This window comes from Lissotriton helveticus, chromosome 1_1 (genome assembly GCF_964261635.1).
Source record: "Lissotriton helveticus chromosome 1_1, aLisHel1.1, whole genome shotgun sequence".
NCBI lineage: Eukaryota > Metazoa > Chordata > Amphibia > Caudata > Salamandridae > Lissotriton > Lissotriton helveticus.
In genome coordinates, this window is record NC_136057.1 from 1,082,169,299 (window position 1) to 1,082,182,586 (window position 13,288).

The 13,288-nt window shown below is 47.1% G+C and overlaps 1 protein-coding gene across 5 annotated transcripts in view; it reads right to left on the bottom strand.

Moving 5' to 3' along the window:
• CFAP54 (cilia and flagella associated protein 54) overlaps nucleotides 1-13,288 on the bottom strand; it is a 2,603,731-nt gene that overhangs the window by 1,605,704 nt on the left and 984,739 nt on the right. For all 5 annotated transcript variants that reach the window (XR_013608312.1, XR_013608313.1, XM_078677994.1 and 2 more), the window contains exon 32: nucleotides 1,084-1,198. Coding sequence is in view for 3 of the 5 variants with exons in the window: in XM_078677994.1 (XP_078534120.1) it covers nucleotides 1,084-1,198 (115 nt within the window). In the remaining 2 variants the exon portion in view is untranslated. The remainder of the gene's footprint in view (nucleotides 1-1,083; nucleotides 1,199-13,288) is intronic.

The window sequence follows — 13,288 nt, forward strand, 5'->3', positions numbered from 1 at the left end:
ATAGTATTTAATGACTCTGGGGCGGTATAATTCTCTGGACGTCCGAGATCATGTATAAAATTCTTTATGGACTCTAACCAAGTATAATCTTTGTAGCATGATCTAACTTCATAGAATCCCAGGTCAATATCACCATCTTTACAAAGTTGATGTGGGATGTCCACTACAGAAATAAAAAAACACATAGGACTTTTGGTATGCCATTGAGCGTCCGTTTGGCTAATACGATTGGGGCTCTCTTCCCCCAGGCTTTGGTAAGCCCCAAAGGCTGGACTAAGGCAGATGCCTTCACCTACTTTGTGCTCTATCTGAGTGCCACAGACGACCCTCACTGAAATTTTAGGAAGAAAAACACTGGTTTTTAAAGAAAATATTGGGATCCTTTAAAAAAGAATATGTTTTTTTTTCAAAAGCAATCACATGCATGGTGATGTGGTGACTCTTGACAATAGTGTGATTGTGACCAATCTGAGTGAGTCACAATTTGTGACCTACCTAATAGTATACATTAGGTAGGTCAGACTGCGACCCAATCAGATTCTGAATTTTGCAAAGCTATTATTAGTTAGATTGGTTCACAAACGTAGATACTGGTCACAAAAATACTGATAGTAAATTGCTACCACCATTTGGGACCATTACCATCATATTTCTGGCCCTTGGTCCCCTTTAGAGGACACCAACTGTCCCAAATCAAGTTTCAGCATCAAAGTCTGTCCAAAGAAGTCTATAAAGAACAGGCCTGCCGGTCACTATAGCCAACAATTTTTCAAATTCCTCTAAACAAACAGTAGGAGCTGAAGAAAGCATACATAATATTACTTCAGTAAAATACACCCATAGATACTAGTAGAAGATCTCAATATATGGACAACTGTGGCACATAACCTTTTTCCTTCTCAATTTACATTCCTATTCTGTTGGTGACATTATGCGATGATGTGAAAGTGTATGTTTTTAGTTGATTTAAATTGTAATCGAATACCAAATTAACTGAATTACTAACAGATGCGCTTTTATGAATTGCACAGCTTTCTTAAACATATCACATTTGGAAGCAATAAATAATATATATATATATACCTTTTGGTACTCAACTAGCACTGCAGTGTACCTCTTAAATGCTTCACCGGATACTGTAACTTCACCAATCTCCTTTCCAAGATTTTTTTTGTTGCCGAGGAGTAACTCATTTCTCCTTAAAAAAAAGGGGGTAAGAATTACTATGTAATAGAAGTGTGTAATCAAGAGGTTAACATACTCTGTACCTATCATGAGTTTACAATTAGATGCGGAAGTTAAACTTTAGTAGACCTAATTCATATTTATATTCGGCATAAAATGGAGGACATCAGAAAACTAAGGGGAACGTCGTTTACGACGCAACTTTTAGCACGCAGTGCTATTACAACGCGGTCTTTAAATCGCATTCTATTACAACGCATGACTCTGGGGGCGCTCAAGGATAGGGAATACTTTTAATTTACTATCCAACACCTTCCCTAGTGTCAACGGGGACTGGTGTTGGAATAGTAAATTAAAATATTCACTATCCAACACCCCTTTCTGTTATGCGTTGTAAAAGAATGCGTTATAAAAACCGCGTTGTTACAGCATGCGTGCTAAAAGCATGCGTTGTAACAACGTACATCCGAAAACTAAGCACATTCAATGCTTGCTGAAACAAGGTACTCAATCACTTAGCCAAATGATAATCTGGACCTGTCTTGTCAAATATGGGTGATTCATAGTCTCGGAACAGTTCAGATTATTCTTTATCTGTAACATAAATGGATTACCCTCCCTTGCCAACGAACAAGTTACTTACCTTCGGTAACGCTTTTTCTGGTGGATACAGTATCTGCCTGTGGATTCCTCACCTTGTGATTCCTCACCTTGTGAATATTCCCCTGCGTCAGCAACATTCGGAAATTCTTTTGTAGCTTCGCGCTAACGTGGACGACGTCACAGAAGCACGGCATCGCACGCGCCTCCGCTGACGTCACCGACTCCATAATAGGCCCAGGTCGGCGTGATGACATCAGTTCCGCCCTTTTTTCCGTGCCTTCGAGGCACACGGACGGATCAACAACAGTAGATATACACAAAATGTACACAGTACCAAATAATCAAAATAACACACACGGTGTGTAGTCAATGCAGGAAAGCAATTATAATAACACATTTCCTTAGACAATAAAATATTTACATTACACTAAATCAGGTATACAAGAGTGGACAACCGGGAGGCGGGTGGGCCAGTGAGGAATTCACAGGCAGATACTGTATCCACCAGAAAAAGCGTTACTGAAGGTAAGTAACTTGTTCTTCTGATGGATACATCTGCCAGTGGATTCCTCACCTTGTGAATAGAGTCCCACAGCAGTCCCCACTCCCGGAGGAGGGTGTCCACTCTCCTAAACCAGAAATCCTGAAGGACAGAGCACGCAAAATGGCCGTCCATCCTCACTTCGGAATCCAAGCAGTAATGCTTCACGAAAGTGTGGAGGGAAGCCCACGTCGCTGCTCTACAAATGTCTTCTACAGGTACACCCCTAGACTAAGCAGATGTAGCAGACCGTGCTCTAGTGGAATGAGTTCTTAAACCTACAGGAGGTTCCTAACCCGCCAGAGAGTAGCATATCTTGATACACAAGATAATCCATCTCGACAGCGTGCGCTTGTGCACCGCCTTGCCTCTTCTGGCTCCAACAAAACCCACAAAGAGCTGGTCATCCACTCTGAACTCACTGGTTCTGTCCAGGTAGAAGCACACCGCCCTCTTCGGGTCCAAGCGGTGTAGTCTCTCCTCCTCCTTGGAAGGCTGAGGGGGAGGATAGAAGGTAGGAGGGGTAATGGACTGCCCTAGATGGAAGGGAGTTACCACCTTAGGCAGAAGAGCAGCCCTGGTCCTGAGTACCATTCGTTCAGCATGAATGGTCAAGAATGGCGGTTTTCGAACTAAGAGCTTGAAGCTCACTTACCCTCCTTGCCAAGGTAATTGCATTCAGGAAGACCGTTTTAAAAGACAACAGTCTCAAGGGACACTTGTGCAAAGGTTCAAAAGGTGAACCCATCAAGAAAGAGAGCACAAGATTCAAGTCCCATTGAGGCACAATAAAGGGAGTAGGAGGAAATGTATTCGTAAGGCCCTTTAGAAACCTTAAAACAATAGGAGATTTAAATAAGGACGGCTGATCCGGCAGACAGAGAAATGCAGACAAGGCCGAAAGATAACGTTTGACCGTAGCTACAGCATACCCTTGCTGAGCTAACGAAAGAGCAAACTGAAGTATGTCAGACAACCGAGCCCTCAAAGGGTCAGTGGACTTCTCCCCACACCAAGAGACAAATTTAGACCATCTATAAGAGTAGATAGACTTGGTGGAATCATGCCTGGCCGATAAAATGACATCCACCATGTCATGTGGGAGAGAAAAATAATTCAGGTTGCCCCGTTCAAACTCCAGGCATGAAGGTGTACGGTCTGGAGGTGGGGGTGTAGAACCTGCCCCTCCATCTGAGAGAGGAGATCTGCCCTGAGAGGGAGACGGAGCGGCGGGCATGAGGAGAGGTGGAGAAGATCTGTGTACCACACCCTTCTTGGCCAATCCGGGGCGATCAAAATAACTTGGGCCCGGTCTTGGCGAACCTTCCTCAGAACCGGAGGAATCAAGGGTATGGGAGGAAACGTGTAAAGGAGTCTCGAGTCCCAACTCAACTGAAACCTGTTTCCCAAGGCCCCTGCATAGGATACTTGAGACTGCAGAATGACAGGCAGTGAACATTCTCGTGAGTGGCAAACAGGTCCACCCAAGGAGTTCCCCACGTCCGAAAGATGTGACGAACCACCTCCGGATAGAGCCTCTACTCGTGGTCGGCTGAGAACTGCCGACTGAGACTGTCTGCACGTACGCTCAGAACTCCGGCCAGATGATTTGCCATCAGACAAATCTGATGGTCCTGAACTCAGGACCAGAGACGCAGAGCCTCTCTGCAGAGACACTGCGACCCTACTCCTCCCTGTTTGTTGATGTACCACATCGCGGTCGTGTTGTCCGTCAGGACTTGAACCGACTGACCGCGAAGGGAAGGGAGGAAGGCCTTGAGCGCCAAACGTATCACCCGCAATTCTAGAAGGTTGATATGAAGCAACCTTTCCTCTGGAGACCAAAGCCCTTTGACCTCCAGGTCCCCCAGATGAGCACCCCACCCGAGAGTGGATGCATCCGTTATCACTGTGGCCACTGATGGAGGAAGTTGAAAAGGCTTTCCTTGTGACAGATTGCCTTCCACACTCCACCAAGACAGATCCGCTGCAGCTTATCTGGAGATCCTCACTGACTCCCTGAGATCTCCGTTGTGCTGATGCCACTGCCTGCGGAGGCACCACTGGAGTGCCCTCATGTGCCAGCGTGCATGGTTGACTAACAGAATGCAGGAAGCCATCAGACCGAGCAGATGGAGGACCTTCAGGACTGGAACGACCGCTCAATTGTAAAATAAAGGAATCATTTCCTGTATGTCGCGAATCCTTTGAGGAGGAGGGAATGCCAGACACACAGTTGTATCCAGTACAACCCCTATTAACAGGTTGCGCTGGGAGGGCACCAGGTGAGATTTGGGTACATTTATCGAAAAACCCAATCTGAACAACAACTGAGTTGTGACTTGCAGATGATGGAGCACCTTCTCTGGGGATTCTGCCTTGATTAGCCAATCGTTCAGATAAGGGAAAACTGGTATCCCTGATCTTCTAAGATGTGCCGCCACCACAGCCATCACCTTGGTGAAGACTCGAGGCGCAGTAGTAAGACCAAACGGATGGACCGTAAACTGGTAATGCTGCGAACCCACCGTAAAACGGAGATACTTCCTGTGTTACTTCAGGATGGGGATGTGGAAATATGCATCCTGCAAGTCGATCGACACCATCCAGTCTTCTTCCAGCAGCGCTTGAAGAACCTGCGCAAGGGTGAGCATTTTGAACTTCTCCTGCTTCAGAAAGAGGTTCAAAACCCTGAGAACCAGGATTGGACGAAGTCTGCCATCCTTCTTGGGGATCAGGAAATACCGGGAGTAGCATCCCTGACCCCTTTCCTGCTCCGGAACCACCTCTATCGCACCTTTTCTCAGTAACGCCAGGACTTCTTCCTGCAGGAGTAGCAGGTGGTCCTCTGAGCAAGGAGGGTAATTCGGAGGGAACTCCTGAAAGGGAAGAGCATACCCATTCTCCACGAGATTGAGAACCCAAAGGTCTGATGTGACCGATTCCCAATCTCGCAAAAAATAGGTAGGCCGACCCCCCACAGGACTCGCATGATCTGGAATGGCGGATCTAGGGCTGCTTTGCTGATGTTGGAGGGGGGTGGGGAGAAGAAGAGGAGGAGGAGGAGGTTGATGCTTGACGTCCTCGAGGTCGAGCCCTTTGTTTGCCTCTGTATGACTTATACTGCGGATTTTGCTGTTGTTGTTGCTGTTGTGACTGCTTGTAGGGACGAAAGGAGGACCTGCCAAACCCCCTATACCTTTTGCCCACAGTTCCTCTGGATTGTAAACCCAAAGACCTGGCTGTAGCTCTGCAGTCTTTGAATCTCTCCAACGCAGGATCAGCCTTTTTTCTGAAAAGGCCCGAGCCATCAAAAGGTAGTTCCATTAAGGCAGCCTGGACATCCACAGAGAATTTGGAAGTCTTCAACCAGGCCGCTCTCCTGGTGGCAATTGAAGATCCCATGACTCTTGCCACCGAGTCAGCTGTATCCAACCCACTTTGGATGACTTGCCGAGCAGCAGCTTGAGTGTCAACAAGCACCTCATTAAAAAAAAATCTGTCCTCCTCTGGAGTTTTAGGGGCCAACTGCTTCACAGAATCCATTAATGCATGGAGGTAACACCTCAAGAGGCATGTGGGATTCGTTGACTTGAGAGCCATACTGGCTGACGAAAAAACTTTCTTCGCGGATTGGTCCTGTTTTTTTTTATCTTTGTCTCCAGGCACCTGAGGGAAAGCACCTGCAGATTTCTTGGAGCAGGCTGCCTGCACCACCAAGCTCTCTGGCAAAGGATGTGAATATAAAAAGTCTGGGTCCCCAGGTGCCACCCTATGTCTTCTTGCGGCAGCTTTAGCAACTGCAGGAGCCGTAAGAGGTCTACTCCACACCTCCAATATTAGCTCCGTCAAAGCTTCATTGAAAGGAAGCATAGGCTCTACCACTGAAGACGGAGAGTGGAGGACTTCTGTCAATATATTAGACTTGTACTCCGCAGTAGGCAGATTCAAATTCAACAGTTCTTCTGCCTTCTTGATGCCCATATGATATGGTGCCACATCCTTTGAAGGGGCATCTGGGACAGAGGATAAATCCCAATCCGGAGACAGCTCCAATCCACTAGCCTCCCTTAGGTTATCAAAGAAATCTTCAGATTCCTGCAGCTCACCTTCTATCTCCGCTTCTCTGTACCTCTGTTCCTCTAGAAGTCGCTGAGTCTCATGTCTCGACCTCTCCTTCGGAAAAGGCGTCGGCAGATCTGCAATCGACTCCGATGGAGCCGGCGTCGAACTCGGAGCCGGAGGACCAGGCCGCTGTTCTCGAGGTCGAACGGGAGCCGGCGCCGGTGACGAGGGAATCGGCGTCGAAGACCTCGACGGCGCAGAGAAATGCCAAGGCGGTGTCAGAGCCTGCATAAATGGCATGAACGGCGCCGGAGCATAAGTTTGGGGGACTCCCAGATTATAGGTCATCGGATCCATGGGACCAACCGGTGCTCCAGAGGGGTATATGGCTCTCATGAAGACACCATACATGGCATTTAAATACTGTGTAGGGTCTTGACCCGGGCCTGGAAATGGAGGGTATAGACCCACAGGCTGCTCTCGAGAAGGCACCGGATTCGTATCATCTTGCTCGGGTTGGTGAGCCGGAGTCGCCGAACCCTCAAGCAAGGGGGCCTCTTCCTCCTCTCGAGTTGGTGTTCGAGATGGCGCCGGAGAGGGATTCGACACCGGAGCCGGTGAATGCTCCGGCAACTCCATGGGCGAAGCCTCACCTTCCGGATCCAGAGCCTCTGGTGAAGGAGATATATCATCTGTACGATGCCTCCTACTTGGTGACTTCGGCTTCGAATCCGAATCTTTCCCAGAATGATGTCGAGATCCATGCTTCCTCTTCTTGTTCTTCTTTTTCGCCGATCTGGAAGCATGCCCCGATGACGACTTCGAAGGCGACCTCGAACGAGACCTCGACCGCGACCTCGAGCTCTTCCTGTCCTTTTTACCTTTCATTTTAGCAACCAGGAGCTTCGCCTCTCTTTTACGAAGGCCCTTGGGATTCATCTTTTTACAGGATGGAAACCCTTGGACATTATGGTCCGAGCTCAGGCACCATATACAATCTTCATGCGGGTCCATGATTGACATCATTTTCCCGCATTCACCACACGGCTTGAATCCGTATTTCTTCGAGGATATCTCGACAGGAGACAACGAAAGAAGAAGACACTGAAACCAACAAACAGTAACAAAGTTACTATAAAAGCTACAGAGGATCCCTCAAAAACCGTTAGCGTCGACGACGCGGAAAAAAGGGAACTGATGTCATCACGCCAACGTGAGCCTATTATGGAGTCGGTGACGTCAGCGGAGCCGGGCGCGATGCTGTGCTTCTGTGACGTCGTCCACATCCGTGCGAAGCTACAAAAGAATTTCCGAATGTTGCTGATGCAGGGGTATAATCACAAGGTGAGGAATCACAAGGTAAGGAATCCACTGGCAGATGTATCCATCAGAAAGCCATTGTTTGTCCAACTCATATTAACATGTTAATTTATACATGTGCTTTAAAGTACTTTAACTGTCTATTGACTCATAGGGACTGACCAGAACAGAATAACAAGGGGCATTGTTTATCGACCTTGCACATTGTGTTCAGACTAAACTCCAGGAAAGGCAGAGAACGCGAAAAGCAGCCCATTCTCATGTGAAAAGCACAAACAGAGTCTTGCAAAAACAAAGTCATGTAGTAACGTGTGCAAAAGCAGCATCATAGTAGCCAAGCTCCATGCTCCATGCTAACTTAGCAATGTTGATAATGTCCCTAAGGGCCATATAACAGTGTCTGTGTGTTTTGGACTAGTCAGACTGGGATACTGCTAATCAGGGACCCACTCCCTGTGCATTCTCTCTAAATTTGAAAATGCTAAGTACTTTGGTACCTTCATAATTAGCTACTAGTGTAAGCTTCTAAGTCCCTAGTATATGGTACTAAGGTGCCCAGGGCATAGGTCTCGCATGGTCTGCAGCACATATTACGTTACCCATGATAGAGTCACTCTGTGACTGCACTCTGAGTGAGCCGGTGATAGCACCACTCACAACAGATATACATTTCCTTATATCTGAGGTCACTGCACTTAAAACAAAAAAGTCACCCCTAAGGTAGGCCTTTCAATCCTGAAGGCAGGGTGCTTGGTTATATGTGTGAGGGTGCCCTGCATGAGCAGGACACCCTCTACAAACCTAGGAGTCGATTCTCTCGGCTTTCTAAGTGTGGTCAGACATTTTATACATATAGTGGACATCAAGTCAATCACGAGATGTCTAACTATATATTGGCTGCACCGAAATCAGTCATGTTTGGCTTCAAACAAGTTGGAATCCTACCCAAACACTGATTCCAGTATAGGATTCAGGATCCCATGTACTGGGGGGCTCCCCTAGTGAGCCCCCCCTATATTCCCAGTAACAGCCTTTCAGTGTCTAACAGCAAGCTAGTGCTGCTGCCGACCACAGACCCAATTCTGCCCTCCAGCTGCAGAGCCAGGCTCGAGCAGGGGAAGGTAGAACAATAGGTTTCCTGTCTCGGGGAGGTGTGACCACCTCTCAGACAGGACTTATTGTATTGGGCTAGGGTGAGGGTGCTTGCCAACACCACCAGACTGCTTTGAAGGGCACATTTGGTGCTCTCCTTGCATGCTCCAGTTAACACCAGTTCAGGGAGTCATTAGCTCCCACTCTGGTGTGAAACTGGATAAATAACATGGGAGAATGCTTCCCTCTATCCAGCCCCTCCTCTGGGAGGGATTCCTGCATCGTCCCAACCCTTTCCCTAGGGTATTTAAGGGCTTACTTGTGGGTGGCTCTTCAGATTTGTCGTGGGACAAGATTCAGATCCGAAACAACTTCATCTTGAACTGTCTGGGCACTTTGGACTTCGTTGGACTTCTCTTTGGGAACTGAGACTGCATCTGGAAGACTCCTGCTGCTACTGGTCTCGTCGTCCTGCCAGTCTTCTGCATTGTCTGTGCTTGTTCTTCATCCAGGTTCTTCTCCAGGCCTGTGGGCATCCAAGTCACAGAAGGAATCTCCCTTGGAGTGAAAGAGTTACTCTCCTGCATCTGCAGGCACCATAACTAAGCTGACCGGTTTGCTGCTCCTGAAGTCCCACGGACCGAGAGACTCAGCTACACAGGTGGTGGATCTGAAACTCCCTTGAGGCCTGCACTGTCTTCTCAGCTAGTTTGAAGCGAGCATCCTTCGTCTGAATCGCTGAAACAGCACCCCTGTGCACGGCATCGACTTGCTGTTGCCAAGGCTTGTTGACTCTTTTCTCCAGCGATCTTCGGGCTCCAAGAAGCTCCAACCTCAAGCAATTCTTATAGCCAAGATCTTTGCCCTCATCACTTCCTCTGCACCGTGGGCCTTCTTCATTGGTGAGCTGCCTGCGATCCTTCTGCGACTCCTATGCCTTTGGTCTGTGGCTCCTCTTAAGGTTCTTCTTAGGCTCCAGTGGGTTCCCCTGCTGACTCTCCTGCTTTTGGTGAGTCCTTTGAATATTGCTGGTCCCAACACTGCACCTTCTTTGCTTTTCTCTTCTGTTGCTGCTTCCAAGGCTTGTTGGTGCATCTGACGGACATAGACCTCCTGGTTCTCGACTACTTACATGGGACAGCTTGTGAACGGCTCCTTGTCTTCCAGAGCATCACCTAGTCTTCACAGCTGCAACGACAAGGTCACCGTCAACTCTCCTGCATCTTCATTCATCGGTGGTCATTAGTCTTCCATGCCTTCTGGTCACTCTTGAGTGGTATAGACTCTGTCCTCTCTGCTTGCAGGTACTCCTCTTCTAGAATCCACACTTTGATTCCACAGGACTCTTCCACCTTCTTTGCCATCTGCATCTCTACTGAAGTCCTCCATTATGGTCTACGGCGGTTTCCAACATCACTTCACACCTATGCACCCGGCTACCCTGCTGTAGGTATCCTGGTTCCTGGAGTACCCACAGATGGGGTGACTCTCCAACCTTCCATCTTCCACTCAGCACACACCTTCATGGGGTTCCTGGGTATACCATGGGTGGTTTTTCTTGGTCCCCGGCACTTCTAAGTCGTCTGGATCAATTCTCGACTTCGGTTGTGGTTGGCATTCCAATGTATTAGTATATGGTTTGATCTTCTCCTGGAGAAGAACAATAGTTACTTACCTGTAATCTGTGGTTCTCCAGTATTGGTGTCTTTCATAGATTCACATGCCTGAATCATTCCCCGTCGTCGGAGTGGGAGTCCCACGGTATATAAAAAAGAAATAATATGCTATAATAACATTGGAAAAACCAATAAATACCAACCAGGAAGTAAAGTAGCCCAAGCTACAGTAGAAAAAACTTCCACACTCATGACTATCCTAGTCATTTTGTATAGTCCAAACTACAGCCAATCAGGCGACAGCACCCACCAGAATGTTCTCCCCAGAGGCTCAGGCTCTCAGATTTTCTCGCACAGGAGTGAAACTAAAAACATCCTAGCCTAAAGAGCCTCAGAGGGGAGGTGGGCGGGTTGCATGTGAATCTATGAAAGACACCAATACTGGAGAACCACAGATTACAGGTAAGTAACTATTGTTCTTCTCCAGTATTAGGGTGTCTTTCATAGATTCACATGCCTGAATCAGAGTAGATAGCAGTACCGAAATAATGCTTGGAAGACGCTTTTTGTAACAAATTTGTACATAGCAAGTATATACATTCACATAATAAAATGCCAACATTCATATATGCATGAAAAAACTTGCAAGCACATGAGAATGCATCCATAGTAGGCATGGAATAAGCGTCTGGAAAGCAGTACAGAGGAGGTGGGAAAAACAGAGGCTCATCTTATCTGAAAAGATTGCGTAGAACCGCTTGACCCACTGACGTATCAGCCTCGCTGGCAGCATCCGAACAATAATGCCTGGTGACAGTATGTCTGTTGGATAAAGTCGCTGCTCTGCAGATTTGCTGACGAGGAACTCCAGCAAAAAGAGCAGTCGAGGAAGAAACAGCTCTTGCAGAGTGAGCTCTTGGAATTGTCTGTAAAGGTCTTCCAGCTTGAAGATGGCAAAAGTCAATAGCTGCAGAAATCCATCTAGCTATGGTTTGTTTAGACACTGCTTGACCTTGCCTTATCTTTCCATAGGCAATAAACAGTTGATCAGATTTGCGAATGGCAGAGGTCCTTTGCAAATAGAATTTTAGACATCTTCTGATGTCAAGGGTATGTAATGCCCTCTCCGTAGGGGATTGCGGATTAGGAAAAAACGTCTTTAAGATGACTGGTTAGTTCAGGTGAAAAAACGAAGGCACCTTAGGCATAAACCTTGGGTTTGTAGTACCACCACAGAATTGGACGTGAATTGCCAGAAAGGTGAATTGACGGTGTCAGCTTGAACATCACTGACTCTTCTAGATGAAGTTAATGCTACCAAAAAAGAAACATTCCATGTTAGGAATTTGAAATACACCCTGTGAATTGGCTCAAATGGGTGGCGCATGAGCTGCGCTAAAACTACATTAAAATGCCACGATGGAGGCGGACGACGTACTGGAGGAAACATTCTGAATAGTCCCTTAAAGAACTGTTGTATTCTTGAAGAATAAAGAGAGGTGGACCCATCCTGACGTCACCTTGAAATGGTTGCCAAAAAGACCTTCAACGTTGCATGAGATAAGCCTGATCTTGCCAAGTGCAAGAAAAAAAAGGTAATATCTGGTCCAGCGTTGCATGAAATGGGTGAACCCCAGCAGATTAACACCAAATGCAGATTCTTTACCATTAAAGTCTGTATGTCTTTAATTTAGCAGGTGCTTTCGCGTAAGCCAGTACCTCCTTACAATCCGTCAAGATTTTCAGATGAGCTAATTCAAGGTGCTCAGAACGCCAAGCTGCTAATTTTAGAGAAGCCGGATCCGGATGGCACATCTGACCATTCTGAATGGAGAGGAGATTCGGTATTGGTCGAAACTGTATTGGATCGCACTCAGAGAGGAGAAGAAGTTCGGTGGACCAGAATTGGCGAAGCCACCTGGGGGCGAAGAGAATAAAGCGACATGGCTCTTTCTTCATCTTCCAGAGAAACTCCCGGAACCAACAGTATCGGAGGAAAGGCTTAAGCATATATTTGAGACCAAGTTATTGAAAAATGCCTTCCCTTGCGAGTCCCTGTGGGTAAGCCAGCTTGCAAAGAAACAGGCATTAGCTGTTCTTTTTCATCGCAAAGCGGTCCAGAACGGGATGACCCCACTGCTGGAAGATTCAATCCGCTGTTGGCTGATGTAATTCCTATTCGTTGTTGGACACCGTTGACCTGCTGATGGTGTCCGCCAGCACATTTGCAACTCACGGCACATGAACAGCCAAGAGATTGATCCTGTGTCGTATCGCCCAAGCCCATACCTCTTGGGCTTCATAAGATAGAAGAACCAACCTCGTTCTTCCCTGTATGTTTAAGTAATGCATACTTGAAGTATTGTCTGAGCGAACCAATACTGTGGCCCCTTGAATGATTGCACGAAAGGATTTGAGGGCTAAGAATATGGCACCTAGCTCTAGCAGATTGATGTGCCAAGCCTTTTGTTGAGGGTTCCATTTCCCGCTGACTATCAGCCCTCGAAGACATGCTTCCCAACCCTTGAGGGATGCGTCTGTAGTGATTGTGTAATTTTGGCGCTTCTTGAAGGAAACGCACACACCTTATACAAATTTCTTTCTTGGACCCGCCAAACAAGAAAGGCCTCTTGCATCCGAGGAGTGAGTAGAATGATATCTTCGGTTGAACTGGAGACCTGCAACCACTTCTTGTCTAGCTCCTCTAACAATTTTATCATGTGTAATCTGTAGAAGCACCACCAAGTGGGAGCTGCAGGCCCGTCGTTCGTGTGAGACAAACACCTTTGCTAGGTTTGTACGGATTGATGCTCCGAGAAACGTTCATATTGGAGTTAGTACTAGTTGGGACTTGTCATGATTTATT